The 18,080-nt window shown below is 44.4% G+C and overlaps 2 protein-coding genes across 2 annotated transcripts in view; one reads left to right on the forward strand and one right to left on the reverse strand.

Moving 5' to 3' along the window:
* Positions 1-15,133, reverse strand: part of ALDH7A1 (aldehyde dehydrogenase 7 family member A1) — a 56,007-nt gene extending 40,874 nt beyond the window's left edge. Inside the window, exons 1-5 of the mRNA XM_064366276.1 lie at positions 14,898-15,133; positions 13,552-13,605; positions 12,121-12,186; positions 2,704-2,784; positions 591-714 (exon numbers count right to left, since the gene is read on the reverse strand). Coding sequence (XP_064222346.1) covers positions 591-714; positions 2,704-2,784; positions 12,121-12,186; positions 13,552-13,605; positions 14,898-15,089 — 517 coding nt within the window. The 5' untranslated portion in view covers positions 15,090-15,133. The remainder of the gene's footprint in view (positions 1-590; positions 715-2,703; positions 2,785-12,120; positions 12,187-13,551; positions 13,606-14,897) is intronic.
* On the forward strand, positions 10,130-10,690 carry LOC105714253 (profilin-1-like). The gene has a single exon (XM_064366277.1). The coding sequence runs from the start codon at positions 10,130-10,132 to the stop codon at positions 10,550-10,552; it is 423 nt and encodes a 140-aa protein (XP_064222347.1). The 3' UTR covers positions 10,553-10,690.
* Positions 15,134-18,080: the final 2,947 nt, after the last annotated feature.

The following is an 18,080-nucleotide window of genomic DNA, read 5'->3' on the forward strand; positions in this document are numbered from 1 at the left end:
TTACCCTTTTATTGTTTCTAATTTTCTGGTTTGAATCTATTGCCTCTTCAAAAATCATTAACATTTGTATAATTTAAACACAAGTAAACACAACCTTCCTGTAAAAGTGTGGGGTTAGGGGAAGACAACATTCACAAACATTACTTTTAGTATTGCTAATAGTCTACCAAAATTGGCTTAGATTTTTTTCCCCTTATGATTTGATACCAAGGTCATTTCTAATGCTTTTTTATTGATGCCACAATGCACCTCTTTACACATAACTTGTCTTATTTCAGATTATTTACTTAGATTCTTAAAACTGGGCTCTTTAAAGTTACAGCTCTTTGGGTATATTTCCAAATTGTTTCACAGAGGAGTTTAAAGTGTCTTACCCATTAAGCTAACATTAAGTTTTATCTTTAAAACAAAAAAGTTCTTGATCTAATGTTTTCATCTATTTTAATTTGCATTTCTTTGAAAGATTGAGGGTATTTTCACATATTTATGCCACTTGAAATTTCTCTTTTGCACAGTCCATAGCCAGAGTATTTTTTTGGAGCTCTATATATTGGAGTACAAAACTTAGCTTAACTGACTTCATTGCTTACTTTCAGAAGGCAAAATAGGTCCTCCAATCATCCGTGATAAACCAACAGCATAGTCACAGATATCCACATACTCCTGAACTTCTCCCACACCTTCCACTAAGATTTTCCCCATCTCCAAAGACACCTAAAAATAGAAAATGACAAGCAGAATTTTTCCAACAGAATTCACATTTTAAACATTAAATTAAGAAAGGGGATCAGACTGAGATGATTAAAGAAAAAAGAGAAAAAAAAGAAAGAAAAGGGGAAAGCAAAACATATTTTGTGGATGTAATACATTAACGAAAGTCTATTTTTATTTTTATTATTATTATTTTTTTGAGACTGAGTCTCATCTCTGTCACCCAGGCTGGAAGGCAGTGGAAAGATCTCGGCTCACTGCAACCTCCGCCTCCTGGTTCAAGCGATTCTCCCGTCTCAGCCTCCTGAGTAGATGGGATTACAGGCATGCGACACCACACCTGGCTAAGAGACAGGGTATCACCATGTTGGCCAGGCTGGTCTGAAACTTCTGACCTCAGGTGATCCACCCACCTCAGCCTCCCAGGATTACAGGCCTGAGCGACCACACCCAGCCTGTTTTTTGTTCTTGGTTTTGTTTTTTTTTGGTTTTTTGGTTTTTTTGAGACGGAGTTTTGCTCTTGTCGCCTAGCTAGAGTGCAATGGCGTGGTCTCAGTTCACTGCAACCTCCGACTCCTGGGTTCAAGCACTGCCTCAGTCTCCCGAGTAGCTGGGATTACAGCCGCCTGCCACCATGTCCAGCTAATTTTTTTTTTTTTTTTTTTTTTTTGTATTTTTAGTAGAGATGTGGTTTCACCATGTTGGCCAGGCTGGCCTCAAACTGCTGACTCAGGTGATCCCCCTGCCTCAGCTTCCCAAAGTGTTGGGATTACAAGCATGAGCCATGATGCCTGGCCTGTTCTTATTTTTCTAAAGAATTCTGAAACACAAGAATTGTCTTCACTTTTTTCTGTCCATCTTGTTAATCTTTCCTCTAAAGCAAGAATTTTTTTTTTTTTTGAGACCAAGTTTCACTCTGTTGCCCAGGCTGAAGTGCAATGGCACAATCTTGGTTCACTGCAACCTCCATCTCCTGGGTTCAAGCGATTCTCCTGCCTCAGACTCCCAAGTAGCTGGGATTACAGGCACACGCCATCACACTCAGCCTAAAGAAAGAATTTTAAAAATATATAAACTACGGCTAGGTGCAGTGGCTAACACCTGTAATCCCAGCACTTTGGGAGGCCCTGGTGGGTGGATCACCTGAGATCAGGAGTTCAAGACCAGCCTGGCCAACATGGTGAAACCCCATCTCTACTAAAAATGCAAAAATTAGCCAGGCATGGTGGCACAAGCCTGTAATCCCAGCTACTCAGGAGGATGAGGCAGGAGAATCACTTGAACTGAGGAGAGAGAGGTTGCAGTGAACCAAGATCGTGCCACTGCATTCCAGCCTAGGTGACAGAGTGAGGCTTTGTCCCTAAATAAACACATAAATAAATAAAATATGTAAACTACTTTTCTTAAAAACTCATCTGGCCACTGCACTCCAGCCTGGATGACAGAGTGAGACTCAGTCTCTAAATACATAAATAAATAAATATAAATATAAACTACTTTTTAAAAAAACTCATCTGTTTACTGAACTCCAGCCTGGGTGACAGAGTGATATCTTGTCTGAAAAAAATAAATAAAATAAAATAAAATGCTTTTCTTAATAACTCATCTGACCAAGCGTGGTGGCTCATGCCTATAATCCCAGCGCTTTGGGAGGCTGAGGTGGACCAATCACCTAAGGTTAGGAGTTCAAGACCAGCCTGGCCAACATGGTAAAACCCCATCTCTACTTAAAAATACAAAAAATTAGCCAGGCATGGTGGCGTGTACCTGTAATCCCAGCTACTTAGGGGGCTAAGGCAGGGGAATTGCTGGAACCTGGGCAGTGGAGGCTATAGTGAGCAAAGACTGCACCACAGCACTCCAGACTGAGTGACAGCAAGACTCAATCTCAAAAAAAAAACAAAAAAAAAACTCACAATTTTATAAATAGAAAAGCATGACAGCCTTTTTCTCCACTCAAAGAATTATGTACATACTACAAATATACTTTACCAAGCTTCCTAGTACTTGGATCTTCTCCCGCAAGGCATCACCAATCTGTCTTACTATTTCTCCTCGTTTTGGAGCAGGAATCTAAGAAAAGAATGCAATTTTTGTGTTTGATTCAAAGCATAAATTCATGTCTCTAATACAGTATTAGATGTGTGCTGTAAAAGAACAAAGTGCAATCACATCAAAGAAGTCTTTTGATCACATCAAGACTGTGATATGGCCAGGCACTGGGGTTAAAAATAAGAAACAAGGTATCTGTGGAGCAAATATCTACTGGAAGACACAGAGGAGAAGAAAAGGCAACAAATAATTATAAATTGCCATCAGGGTTATAAAGACAAAGGAAATAAAAAGGACACTGAGATAGAGAAAACAGCAGGATTGGAGGGGAAATGGGCACGTTACTTTACCTAAAAGGTTGGCAGGAAAAATGTCTAAGGAGGTGATATTGAAGCTGAAATCTGAAGAATGGGAAAAGTAACCCACAGTAATATCTTCTCAGGGATGAGAAAAAAAAGCATGTAACAGGGTCCATGGAAAATAAAAGGGGCTGATTGGGAAGGCCAGTATGTCAATGTGCCTTTTTTTTTTTTTCGAGATGGAGTTTCACTCTTGTCACCCAGGCTGGAGTACAATGGCATGATCTCAGCTCACTGCAACCTCCGCTTCCCAGGTTCAAGAGATTCTCCTGCCTCAGCCTCTTGAGTAGCTGGGATTACAGGCACCCACCATCATGCCTGGCTAATTTTTGTATTTTTAGTAGAGACGGGGTTTTGCCATGTTGGCCAGGCTGGTATTGAACTCCTGACTTTAGGTGATCCACCCGCCTTGGCCTCCCAAAGTGCTGGGATTACAGACATGAGCCACCACACCTGGCCATAAGAAAGCCAGTATGTCTAAAGCTAGAAGCTTATGAGGACTTGGAATCTCATTCCAGATACAATGTGAAATCTTGAATGCTTTTTAAGGTGCCAAATAAGAGGATTTGCTTTATCTTTTAATATTACTATCGATAGGTAGAGGATCTGTTGAAGGGAAAAAGAGTAGAAGGAGGGAGACCAATTAAGAACGTATTATAGGGCCGAGTGTCGTGGCTCACATTTGTAATCCCAGCACTTTGGGAGGCCAAGACAGGCGAAGCACAAGGTCAAGAGTTCGAGACCAGCCTGGCCAAAATGGTGAAACCCTGTCTCTACTAAGAATATAAAAGTTAGCCAGGTGTGGTGGTGTGTGCCTGTGATCCCAACTACTCAAGAGGCTGAGGCAGGAGATTCACTTCAACCTGGGAGGCAGAGGCTGCAGTAAGCCAAGATGGTGCCATTGTACTCCAGCCTGGACAATAGGAGACTCTGTCTAAAAAGAAGAAAAAAAGTAAGGGGCCAGGCACGCTGGCTCACACCTACAATCCCAACATTTTGGGAGGCCAAGATGGGCAGATCACTTGAGGCCAAGAGTTTGAGATCAGCCTGGCCAACATGGTGAAACCATGTCTCTACTAAAAATACAAAAAAAAATTAGCCAGGTGTCATGGTGGGTGTCTGTAATCTCAGCTACTCAGGAGGCTAAGGCAGAAGAATTGCTTGAACCTGGGAGGTTGACGTTGCAGTGATCAAGATCACACCATTACATGCCAGCCTGGGCAACAAGAGCAAAACTCCATCTCAAAAAAAAAAAAAAAAGAACATATTACAGGTATGGTGGCTCATGCTTGTAATCCCAGCACTTTGGGAGGCCAAGGTAGGTGATCATCTGAGGTCAGGAGATCAAGACCAGCCTAGTCAACCTGGGGCAACCTCGTCTCTACTAAAAAATACAAAAATTAGCCAGATGTGGTGGTGGGCACCTGTAATCCCAGCTACTCAGGAGGCTGAGGCAGGAGAATCTCTTGAACCCCAGAGACAGAGGTTGCAGGGAGCGGAGATCATGCCATTGCACTCCAGCCTGAATGACAAAAGTGAGACTCTGTCTCAAAAAAAAAAAAAAAAAAAAAAAAGGAACCTTCCCCCAGGCAAGAGCCAATCACACCCCCTCCCCCTAACTAACTCCCACTGCTCCTAATCACAGCACTGCCCACCACACTTGCCTCACAGAGCTTAACTGTGAGCTCAAGGCTCTTCCTTGCTTTCTCTTCTCCCCAAGTATACCACCATGTCTTAGCACAGCTTTTCTGGATGGTCATTTTGCAATCTATTCACATTTAAAACATTTCTATAAGCAGTTCCACTTACAGAAACTGAGCTTATATGTAAGTGTGCCCAAGTATAGGTACAAAGATATTCATTGCAGTGAATGAATAGTAAAGAAAAACAGGGCCGGGCGCGGTGGCTCAAGCCTGTAATCCCAGCACTTTGGGAGGCCGAGGCAGGTGGATCACGAAGTCAAGAGATCGAGACCATCCTGGTCAACATTGTGAAATCCCATCTCTACTAATACAAAAAAATTAGCTGGGCATGGTGGCGCGTGCCTATAATCCCAGCTACTCAGGAGGCTGAGGCAGGAGAATTGCCTGAACCCAGGAGGCGGAGGTTGCGGTGAGCCGAGATCGCGCCATTGCCCTCCAGCCTGGGTAACGAGAGCGAAACTCCGTCTCAAAAAAAAAAAAAAAAAGAAAAAGAAAAACAGGAACCATCCAACTGTCCATCAGCACATAATTGGTTAATTACAGAACAGCCATAAAATAAGGTAGATTTTTATGGGAAAACATTGAAGAGCTATAATAGGATAATAGAAAACAAGAAAACACATATGGTAAGTAAACTTTTGCTTAAATTTGGAGGAAGATATACCAAGCTGTTCACAATGGTTTTTTTCTGGGGAGTGAAATCATAACAGATTTTCATCCACAATTTATATGTTTGCAATGTCTGTCATTTTCACAACACATGCACTTTTTTGGAAACAGGAAACAAAAACCTGTAGCATTAAATCATCAGCACACAACCTATACATATCCCGGCACATGGTGTGGGTTTAATGATGTTTCAATTGAATTTAGTCAGCACATTCATAAGTTTAGTCAAGTTGGTTAATTTCAACTCAGAATGGCCACTATACATGGTCTTTTACCTCCCATTCTGGACATGTTTTATTCAGTCACTTTCAACAAATAATTATTGCACACATTCTATGTGCCAGATACTGTGCTAATCCCTGGAAATTCTATTACGAATGGGGCAGTTACAATTCTTGCCCCCTACAGAGCTGACAGTCCCTGGGGATGATAAAGGCAAGAAACAGGCAATTACAATCTAATGTGGTAAATGCCATGAAAAGAGCTAGATTTCCCAAGAGGAACACCCTGAAGTAGGCTTTTTCCAGTTCAGAGTTTAGTAGGGCTAAGACTTAAAGCGTGATGAGTGTTTCCCAAGTGAAGAGGTAGGCAAGATAGAGGAAAAGCACAGGGTTAGAGGGAATCAGAGCATATGCAAAGGCTGAAAAACAAGAGAAAATGGTTTTGGAAAATTATGTCCAAGGGCGGTGGCTCACACCTGTATTCCCAGCACTTTGGGAGGCCAAAGCAGGAGTTCGAGACCAGGATGGCCAACATGGTGAGCCCCGTCTCTACTAAAACTACAAAAATTAGCCAGGCGTGATGCCTGTAACCTCTGCTACTCAGAAAGCTGAGGCAGGAGAATCACTTGAACCCAGGAGGCAGAGGTTGTATTTTGCCAAGATTGCACCACTGCACTCCAGCCTGGGTGAAAGAGTAAGACACCGTCTCAAAAAAAAAAAAAAAACAGTTCCCTGTCTTCAAGGTCAAAGAGATTCCTGCTCTTCCTCACCAGAGATGGGAGGGAAAATGAGGACACCTGGGGATGCAGGGGGCAGAAATCAGCAGCTTTCTGTACTAAAACTGGCTCATGGAAGACAGCAGCAAGTCCATTCCTGAGAAAGAAATCAATTTCTATCAACTACCTTTCCATATGTGTCACTTTGTTTCCATTTCCCTTAAAGAAAAATGTTCCATCTGAAAAATTCTAGAATTGGTCAGGCACAGTGGCTCACTCCTGTAATCCTAGCACTTTGGGAGACTGAGGCAGCTGGATCAATTGAGGTCAGGAGTTTGAAACCAGCCTGGCCAACATGGTGAAACCCTGTCTCCACTAAAAATATATTTTAAAATTGGTAGCAAGTGCCTGTAATCCCAGCTACTTGAGAGGCTGAGGCAGGAGAATCGCTTTAACCAGGGAGTCGGAGGTTGCCGTGAGCCGAGATCATGCCATTGCACTCCAGCCTGGGCAACAAGAGCAAAACTCTGACTCAAAAAAAAAAAGAAAAAGAAAAATTCTAGAATTTACTCAAATTAACTACATGAAACAGTGGTTTACCCTAACACAATCAAGGTCAGCCAAAGGGATGAGGGCCAAGCAGAGAAGCCTCACGTGAGGGAGGATCGAGATGGGATAGCCTGTGGCCAGAAGGGAGTCCAGCTTTGGTCTGTTTTTATTGAGCCTCTCTAAGCCCCTACCCTATTGGCAGTAGCCCCAAAGCACAGTTAGGAAAAACTCTGCCTCTTCCCTAAACCTTGAACTCAATTGCCTAACTCAAAATCAAACAGGTAGGATCCTCAACTGACTCTGCTATTACCCAGGAAAGCAATCTGTTCCCACTTAGCACCCCCATTCTATTTATTGGGAGGTCTAAAAATCACCAGAAATATGAGAAAGGATATTAGGTGCAGAGGCTGGCATGGGGGGTAAGAGGCGACTGCCAAATGAGATCCTGAATATGAAAATAGCAACAACAAAAAAGGTACAGCCCAACATTTAAGAAAGATCCCAGTGTCAGTTGGCACTCCTTAGGGCAAAGACAGATTTAAAAATCAGTTCATTTTTAATCAATCAGTAAGATGGCTCATGCCTGTAATCCTAGCACTTTGGGAAGCAAAAGCAGGCAGCTCACCTGAGGTCAGGAGTTCAAGACCAACCTAGCCAATGTGGTGAAACTCTGTCTCTACTAAAAATACAAAAAAAAAAATTTAGCCGGGCATAGTAGTGCATGCCTGTCATCCCAGCTACTCAGGAAGATGAGGCAAGAGAATTGCTTAAGCCTAGGAGGGGTAGGTTGCAGTAAGCCAAGATCGTGCCACCGCACACCAGCCTGGACAACAGAGTGAAACTCAGTCTCAAAAAAAAAAAAAAAGTTCAGGAAAAGACAAGACTCTGAATTCACACAAACTTTTTTTTTTTCAAATGTGTTTGTAATTACCCTGGATAAATAAACACATATAATAGACGCTTCTAGTCAAAATGTTAACTTGCACTAGTATTCGAAACAGTATATGCAAAGAGTGAACCCTCAGGTAAATTGTGTACTTTAGTTAATAACAACACATCAACTTTGGCTCATCAGTTGTAACAAAATACGGCATACTAATACAAAATGTTAATAAGGGCTGGTAGCTCATGCCTGTAATCCCAGCACTTTGGAGGGCTGAGGTGAGCAAATTGCTTGAGCCCCGGAGTTTAAGACCAGTCTGGGCAACATAGCAAAACTTCATCTCTACAAAAAATACAAAACTTAGCCAGGTGTGGAGGCACATGTCTGTAGTCCTAGTTACTAAGGAGACTAAGGTAGGAGGATTTTCTGCCTTTAAAAAAAAAAAAAGGAAACTTGGGAAGAGGAATGAGGGAGTATATGTGAATTCTGTACTTTCTTCTCGTTTTTCTGTAAACTTAAAACTGCTCTAAAAAATAAAAGTCTATTAATTTTTTTTTTTTTTTTTTTTTTTTGGAGACGGAGTTTCGCTCTTGTTACTCAGGCTGGAGTGCAATGGCGCGATCTTGGCTCACCACAACCTCTGCCTCCCGGGTTCAGGCAATTCTCCTGCCTCAGCCTCCTGAGTAGCTGGGATTACAGGCATGCGCCACCATGCCCAGCTAATTTTTTTGTATTTTTAGTAGAGACAGGGTTTCACCATGTTGACCAGGATGGTCTCGATCTCTTGACCTCGTGATCCACCCACCTTGGCCTCCCTAATTTTTTCTAAGTATATATGTATAAATATATACTTCCTAGGCTGGGCACAGTGGCTCATGCTGTAATCCAAACATTTCAGGAGGCTGAGACGGGCAGATCGTGAAGTCAGTTTGAGACCCATCTGGCCAGCATGGTGAAACCCTGTCTCTACTAAAGATACAAAACTTAGCCAGGACTGGTGATACACGCCTGTAGTCCCAACTACTTGGGAGACTGAGGCAGAAGAATCACTTGAACCTGGGAGGCAGAGGTTGCAGTGAGCTGAGATCGTGCCACTGCACTCCAGCCTGGGCAACAAAGTGAGACTCCATCTCAGAAAAAATCAGCCCATCGTGGTGGTGCATGCCTATAATCCCAGGTACTCCAGAGGCTGAGGCAGGAGAATCACTTGAGCTTGGGAGGTGGAGGTTGTGGTGAGCCGAGATCATATCATTGCATCCAGCCTGGGCAAAAGAGTGAAACTGTCTCAAAAAAAAAAAAAAAAAAAGCATATGAGTATAGGAAAACAACGATTTAAAAAATTATGCAGCTGGGTACAGTGGTTCACGTCAGTCAGTAATCCAGCACTTTGGAAGGCTGAAGAGGGCAGATCTTTTGAACTTACGAGTTCAAGACCACCCTGGGCAATATGGTGAAACCTCATCTCTACAAAAAATACAAAAAAATTAGCCATGCATAGTGGCGCATGTGTGTAATCCCAGCTACTTGGGAGGCTAAGATAGGAGAATCCCCTGAGCCCAGAAGGCAGAGGTTACAGTGAGTTCGGATTGAGCCACTGCACTCCAGCCTGGGTGACAGAGACAAATCCTGTCTTGGGGGGAAAAAAAAGAAAATACAGTAACTTTAGGATAGCATGCAATGCAATTATCACAAAATTTTACACACACTGTGTATATATGTATGTATAATAATCACAACTATGAAATAAATACATAAAAGACTGGAAGGAAATGCACCAAAACCTAAACCTAATAACCATTTTGCTTTGCAGAGGTTGGGTTAAGGGGACTAAATTTCATCATCTTATTTACAGCATCAATCTTTTTTTAAGGAATATTTATTACTTTTATGATCAAAAATAAATACAAGTAAGTTTAAATACAATAAAGGACACTGTTTTGGACACTATTCTCCATCCAGGTAGGGTGAACTTTACCTAGCACACTGTTTACTTGTGGAAGTGGTATTTTTTTGCCCAAGGATACTTTTGATTGTGCATTATGGAACCCTAGGCCTTACTTATATCCATAATTAAAGTAGAGGAAAGATGTGATCCATGCTTTACACAAAGACGTCTCTTGGCTGATAAAAAAAAAAAAAAGCTTCAGGAGCAGAGCCTCCGTCCGGACGGCAGCGTGTTCCCCGAGCTCTCCGCCTCCCCTCGCCCGCCATCCGAGGCAGCTAGAAACCAGCCCGTGGCCCCAGCAGCAGCGCAGAGAGCAGCGCCATGGCCGGGTGGAACGCCTATATCGACAACCTCATGGCGGACGGGAGCTGTCAGGACGTGGCCATCGTGGGCTACAAGGACTCGCCCTCCGTCTGGGCCACTGTCCCTGGGAAAACCTTCGTCAACATCACGCCAGCTGAAGTTGGTGTCCTGGTTGGCAAAGACCGGTCAAGTTTTTACGTGAATGGGCTGACACTTGGGGGCCAGAAATGTTCGGTTATCCAGGACTCACTGCTGCAGGATGGGGAATTTAGCATGGATCTTCGTACCAAGAGCACCGGTGGAGCCCCCACCTTCAATGTCACTGTCACCAAGACTGACAAGACGCTAGTCCTGCTGATGGGCAAAGAAGGTGTCCACGGTGGTTTGATCAAGAAGAAATGTTATGAAATGGCCTCCCACCTTCGGAGTGCCCAGTACTGACCTTGTCTGTCCCTTCCCCTTCACCGCTCCCCACAGCTTTGCACCCTTTCCTCCCCATACACACATACACCATTTTATTTTTTGGGCCATTACCCCACACCCCTTATTGCTGCCAAAACCACATGGGCTGGGGGCCAGGGCTGGATGGACAGACACCTCCCCCTATCCATAACCCTCCTGTGTGTGGTTGGAAAACTTTTTTGTTTTTTGGGTTTTTTTTTTTTTTTTTTTTCTGAATAAAAAAGATTCTACTAACACACACACACACACACACAAAGCTTCATCCAACCCAGGGCTCTCTTGGATAGGCTGCTACTCTGCAACCCACACCATCCTCACCCAATGCCCCTTGCAATCATTGACTCAGAGAAAATACTGCAGCTCAGCAGTCCCTCAGCAGTCCCACACCCAGCAGCACAGGTTTTAATTCAAATGTATTGAGGCTTTCCCTGTGCCAGGCTCTCCAGTAAGCACTTTAAATGATTAACTCATTTAACCCTCACCATAACCCCAAGAGGCAGGCACCCCCAGTGTTTTCTTTTTACAAGACAAAGCACACGGAGGATGGGAGTAGTGGGAAGATTGGGAAATCAGGCTATTCCTGTTCTCCTTTACTCTCTCCTTCTCAGGAGCCTAGCCCCCACCTAGTCACTGTGGCCAGCCCAGCACCAGTCACAGTTCCTACATTTGCTCATTTAACCAACAGTGGAGACTCAGAGACCAAGGAGGCTGACTCTGCCTCACAGCCTGATTAGACTGTCAAGGAGCATGAGCCTCACCCTGAGAAAGGGATGCTGCCACTGCTCTTTATTTTGAGACAGAGTCTCACTCTGTTGCCCAGGCTGGATGGAGTGTGGTGGTGCTATCTCAGCTCACTGCAACCTTCACTTCTCAAGTTTAAGTGATTCTCCTCCCTCAGCCTCCTGAATAGGCTGGGATTACACATGCCATCACGTCCAGCTAATTTTTGTATTTTTACTAGAGACAGGGTTTCACCATGTTGGCCAGGCTAGTCTCAAACTCCTGACCTCAGTCAGGTGATCCATCTACCTCAACCTCCTAAAATGCTGGCATTAGAGGCCTGAGCCACCGGGTCCAGCCTGCTGTTGCTCTTTTAACCAGGAATACTGACCTATTGCTGAGATATTACCAGATCAATCTGGCAGGGGAAGAGAGGAGGAACAAACAGATATTTCTAACATAGATCTTCTATTCTTTTTCTATTTAATTATAAATTCAAGTAATTCCAGTGGAGAATAAAGAGTGTTCACAGCTCAAGTTTATACTATACCAGCACAAAGTTTTAATTCATTTAAATTTAACCATTCAGTGAATGACAAGTACAGAAAACGCACTATTCTAGAAATACGGCAGAGATGAAAAAAAAAAAAGAAAAAAGAAATATGGCAGAGGTGCTTCCAAGACAGCAGGACCCCTAGTACAACATCACAAAGAGCTCATGTTTCAACTAGGAGGCACTGACCTGCTTACGAGATGTTTATGTATCTCATTGCTTACAATAGGCAAAGTGACGTCTTCTGAGTTCTAGAAACAAAGGCCATACTTACATCTGCCCAGACTTTCCATGCTTCTCTTGCTTTTTTTACAGTGTCTTCATAGTCTGCCACACTGGCCTAAATTAATAATTAGGGGGATAGAGAGGGGGAAGTAAAGAGAAGTGATGATGATCTTCTAGAACACACAAATATTTTCGGGAACGAATTGGAAAATCTCTAGGGTTCCCTAATATTTATGACTGAGAATGATCCCCACAGTCTACACTTCCAAAAACCAGCTAGAACCCAATAAAACAGGTTGGAATCCACTGTGCTTTAAAACTTTGCTTTTCAAAGCAAAATCTGTTAGCTTCATCTGGGAACAACACGTGAGGCATATTAGAAATGCAGAACCTTGAGCTCCAACCCAGACTTCAGAAATCAGCTTCATTCTAACAAAATCCTCACGCACTTCAGAAGCACTGCCTTAAATGGCCCCCTGCCTAGTCTTTCTATGGTTCACCTTTTCTATGGTTCTTTCCTTTTCACACCCCCCACCCAAGAGTGGACAGTGTCTCCCAGACAGTCCTAAATGTCAAATGAAAAATAAACACAGCTGGGTACGGTGGCTCATGCCTGTAATCCCAGCACTTTGAGAGGTCGAGGCGGGCAGATCATTAAGTCGAGATGGAGACCATCCTGGCCAACATGGTGAAACCCCATCTTTACTAAAAAAAAAAAACAAAAATGGGCTGGGCGCGGTGGCTCATGTCTGTAATTCCAGCACTTTGGGAGGCCAAGGAGGCCGGATCACAAGGTCAGGAGTTTGGGACCAGCCTGGCCAATACGGGGAAGCCCCATCTCTACTAAAAATACAAAACTTAGCTGGGCATGGTGGCAGACACTTGTAATCACAACTACTTGGGAGGGTGAGGCAGAAGAATCGCTTGAACCCAGGAGCAGGAGGTTGCATTGAGCCGAGACCGTGCCACTGCACTCCAGCCTGGGAGACAGAGTGAGAGTCTGTCTCAAAAATAAATAAATAAAAATAAACATATTATTCTCTGCATTTGTGACTTTGTATTATTCTTTTTTTTTTGGAGACGAGTCTCGCTCTGTAGCCCTGGCTGGAGTGCAGTGGTGCAATCTCGGCTCACTACAACCTCCGCCTCCTGGGTCCCAGGTTCAAGCAATTCTCCTGTCCCAGCCTCCTGAGTAGCTGGGATTACAAGCACATGCCACCATGCTCAGCTAATTTTTTTTTGTATTTTTAGTAGAGACGGGGTTTCACCATGTTGGCCTCAAACTCCTGATCTCGTGATCCACCCGCCTTAGCCTCCCAAAGTGCTAGGATTACAGGTGTAAGCCACTTCACCCAGCCAATTTTGTATTATTCTTGACCTGCCTAACTGGTTTCTGCCCCTAAAGAAAGCCTGCACAAACTCCTTGTGTGTAATTTGAACGAACACACACACACACACACTCACTCTCTCTCTCTCTTACCTGACGGACTCTTGCTATAGGCTCGTTGTTAGCAGGACAGTAAGTTGTAATAACCTTAAAACAAAAGGAAGATGATCATGTATAGGAAACATAATCCCTTCAGAACTAAGGAAATAGACCAAATAGAGGGAAGGAAAAACAAGAAAGAAAATAATGATATAATATCCCAACTCAAAAGCCTTAGGTTAATTTCTGTTACAATATAAACCACCCTACAGAGGTTGTCTTTCATTTCTGACCTAAACATTGGAAACTACCTTTCTGCAAAACTCTCCCTTGATGTCTAAATATTAGGTATATAAACAAAAGTCTTAATGTAACCAGTTATTTTGCCTCTTTTTCCATCAATAACAGACCAAACTGACTAGTTTTAGTTATTCCTTCTCTCTCTTACTCTGCTGATCCTCTGCTCTGAGATGAAATGACCAAGGCGGAAAAACCATGGGAAAAGCCTGGGTCCACACCAACTGGAGAGGTCTCAGGTCAACAATGAAAGGGAAAATTAAGCCACAGCTAAAAGGGACTTCAAGAGCCTAATGATCAGATACCACATGGAAATCAGGATGAAACACCAAGGTTTGGGGAGCAATTAAAATCATCTGCATCTCCTACGGCCACTGATAACCAAAAGAAAGACGTGTTCGCGCTGCCCAGGCAGGTTCGTTATATAATATGTAATGTCCAACAAAGTTTGTTAACTGTTATATATCATCTTCCTATTAAAAAATTCTTTCTTTTAAAGAAAAATCTGGGCGATAATACACTTACCTTTCCGTTGTATTCTATAAAACATTTTATTGAGTAGTAATGGGCGTCAGGCGCGGTGTTAAGCCCTGGGCAATGGAGAAATGCTGAAAACCAGTCCTCAAAGGCGTTCACAGCCCAACGAAAGCATGGCAGGATTTCAGCAAGTTCGAGCTTGCAAACTCCCAAGGAATTCAGGAAGGAAGATAACTTAAAACTACACTGAAGAACGTTACCTGCGGTGCATGTCACAGCTGAAGAGCCAGAGTGAAACTCTAAATTAAGGTTAGTTGCACTGCTGAGTATGACACATTTCTCACTTCAGATCTCAGGCCTCTGCCTTAAGGTTTTAAATATCCGCGGGAAGTTTAGCCCCCCACAGCTCCAAAATGACGTCGATTCTGCATAGCACAAAAGGACCTAAAATCCAATTTTTTGTTTTAAAGGCACCCTACACGAGAAAACTTTTACTGTGGCGCTTCAAAATCTCCCATCCAATACAACCGCCTCCAGCGCTAGCGGGGAGTCGGGTAGGGCAGTGCCCGCCCGTCCTCCCCTAGCGAACCCCGGCGGCTGCAGAGATTTCTTGGGCGCCCGCGTACCTCTCCCCGGGCTCCCCAGCTTCCATTATACACGCCCTCGTTTTCCTCTCGGAGGCCCAGCTCTTTCAGCCACGCATACTGGGGCTGATTGATCAGGAGAGTGGACATGAAGGCGGCAGGCCTGCTCCAAGGTCCGGGGAGCTTGCTGGTCTTTGCAGCGTGCATACACAGCGCGCGGGGGAGGCGCCACATACTGAGCCCAGAACTCGGGGTGAGCCTGAGGCCTGGAAAGCTGCTGAAATAGAGCCCCGCCCCGCGCCCGGGAGAACCCATTGGGCAGACCCGACCCCTCCCACGGGGCACACTCCCCCCGCCCCCCCCACCGCCCCGTCGGCCCCAGGTCTTCCGGAGGAGCCTTCGGGTGAACCCTGCCTGGAACAATGGGAGTGCCGTAAGGGAGGAGTGGGCTGCTGCCATCTGGTGAAAGACTCCGGGAGCCATGTTTTCAGCTAGGAATTCTTTTCAGAAAAATATTGGCGCTGAAGTACAATGGGCGAGAGCTGGGGTTCTGAAACTGTAAAATGCATGTAATGACCTGGTAGTCGTGATAAATGCACATTCTGATTCAGTAAGTCTGGGCTGGGTTTGGAGAGCCGGAATTCCTAACCAGCTCCTTGGCGATGCTGACGCCTCTGGTCCCTGGTGTAGCCAAGGGAGGGTTTGTATGGGGGGGCGGGGGGAGGGGTGTTTGTTTTCACTGTTTTGGTAATTACAAATTAAAGTTTTCTAATTAATGATAAATATTAGATTGTTGCATTTCCTTATAAATACGCTGCCTGGGTATATTCTTTTTTTTTTTTTTTTTTTTAAAGACAGAGTTTCCCTATCATTGCTCAAGCTGGAATGCAATGGCGAGATTTCCCTTCACTGCAACCTCCACCTCCCGGGTTCAAGCGATTCTCCTGCCTCAGCCTCCCAAATAGCTGTGATTACAGGCGTGCACCACCACGCCCGGCTAGTTTTTTGTATTTTTAGTAGAAACGAGGTTTTACCATGTTAGCCAGGCTGGTCTTGAACTCCTAACTTGAGGTGACCCACCGGCCTCAGCCTCCCAAAATGCTGGGATTACAGGTGTGAGCCACCGCACCCAGCCTCTTTTTTCTTGAGACAAAGTCTCACTCTATCATCCAGGCTGTAGTGCAATGGTGCAATCTCCTCTCCCTGCAACCTCCACTTCCTGGGTTCAAGCGATTCTTCTGCTTCAGCCTCCCCAGTAGCTGGGATTACAGGCATGCACCACCACATCTAGCTAATTTTGGTATTTTTAGTAGAGTGGTGTTTCACCATGTTGGCCATGCTGGTCTTGAATTCCTGACCTCGTGATCTACCCTCCTATGCCTCTCAAAGTGCTGGGATTACAGGTGTGAACCAACATGCCCGGCCCACTTTTTCAAAATATTATTTGTCACTACTTGCCTTGCAGTGTAGGCTTCCACACTGCAGCCAAGAGAGTCATTTTATGTTTTCATAAAAAGCCTGTGTTTTCCTCCCACTGGGCCTGTGCCCTTACTGTTCTAGCTGTAAAACCCTTCCTTTCTTTTTTTTTCTTTTCTTTTTTTTTGGCGGGGGGTTGGAGGGCAAGCACAGGATCTCACTCTGTCACCCAGGCTAGCATGCAGAGTCACGATCATGGCTCATGAAGCCTCAACCTCCGGGGCTCTAGTGATCCTCCCACCTCAACCTCCCAAATAGCTGGGACTACAGGCATGCCACCACGCCCAGCTAATTTTTGTGGGGTTTTTGTAGAGACAGGGTTCCCCCATGTTGCCCAGGCTAGTCTGGACCCCCTTGGCTCAAGCGATCCACCCACCTTAGCTTCCCAAAGTGCTGAGATTACAGGCTTGAGTCACCGCTCCTGGCCCCTTTGATCTCTGCATTCAAGCCTGAGCTTTATCTTTTCCACCCTTATAGTACAAATGATTTGAACAAACACTCTGCATGTATCAAGCACCTACCAGAAACTGTAGTTAGTACTAGGCATACATGAATGATGCGTTCTTTTGTAAATAATACGTTTTTTTCCTGTTAGGGCAAGGATCATCTCTGACTCATGCTTGCATTGCTCCAGTTCCTAGCATTGTTCCAGGCTTATGCGCACTTACGTGAGTGTATGAACAAATGAACCAATGAAGAACACCCTTGAAGGGTAGCAGTGCCTGTCTGACATTGGTACTCTCTAACAACAACCTTGCTGCTGTCTTCCATCTACCCGCAGGACCACAGTGCTAATTTTTCTAATTTTAATTCTCAGACATTTGAACTGATTCCCTTCACTTTCTACTAGCCAACAGGTTCTTTGTCTACATATCCCAAAACCACATTTTTCCTTCTCATCTTCTCCATTCACTTCAATGAAATGAAAACACATATACAGATGCAGTAAAGTTTAGGAGCAATACATAGTGTCATCAAGGAGTGTTAGCTTCCCTCTCTTCGAGTCAAGAAGAGATGTATGGTCATCCTTCTAAACTGATTCTGGCTGGCCGAGCACAGTGCCTCATACCTGTAATCCCAAAACTTTGGGAGGCTGAGGCAAGAGGATCACTTGAGTGATCAGAAGTTCAAGACCTGGTCAACATTGTGAAATCCTGTCTCTACTAAAAATACAAAGATTAGCTGGTGGTGGTGGTGCACATCTGTAGTCCCAGCTACTTGAAAGGCTGAGCCAGGAGAATCGCTTGAACCCGGGAGGTGGAGGTTGGAGAGCACTAAGATTGCACCATTGCACTCCAGCCTGGGCGACAGAGCAAGACCCTGTCTCAAACAAACAAAAAAAACAATAAGCCAATTCTGGGAAAATAGGCACCAGCAGCAACTGCTCACATTGAAAATAAGGATTTCATCCCTCTTCTGCCTCCTTTTTTCAAAACTCCTGTAAGACACGGGGCCAATGAAAGGAGTTCCTTAGAACTTCTGCTGGAGTGATTGACAGTTTCTTCCCACACCCGCGAAATTCAAACATAAAACCATTAAATCTCCCAGATAGAGAGATGAGAGGTGGGCATGGCACTAGGAAGTTCTTGCCCTTAAAACTACGCCCCCTTGTGGACCCGGAAAGAAAACACACTCCCTCAGTGGGTGGATAGCTTGAGGTCAGGAGTTCAAGACCAGCCTGGCCAACATAGTCAAACCCCGTCTCTACTAAAAATACAAAAATTAGCCGAATATGGTGGTGCATGCTTG

The sequence above is a fragment of the Aotus nancymaae genome, unplaced genomic scaffold (assembly GCF_030222135.1).
Source record: "Aotus nancymaae isolate 86718 unplaced genomic scaffold, 86718_ANA_hifiasm-v0.15.2.pri h1tg000064l_1, whole genome shotgun sequence".
In the NCBI taxonomy this organism is placed as follows: domain Eukaryota; kingdom Metazoa; phylum Chordata; class Mammalia; order Primates; family Aotidae; genus Aotus; species Aotus nancymaae.

Coding starts and splice junctions, on each gene's coding strand:
- LOC105714253 (XM_064366277.1), top strand. CDS start 10,130: ATGGCCGGGTGGAACGCCTATATCGACAACCTCATGGCGGACGGGAGC.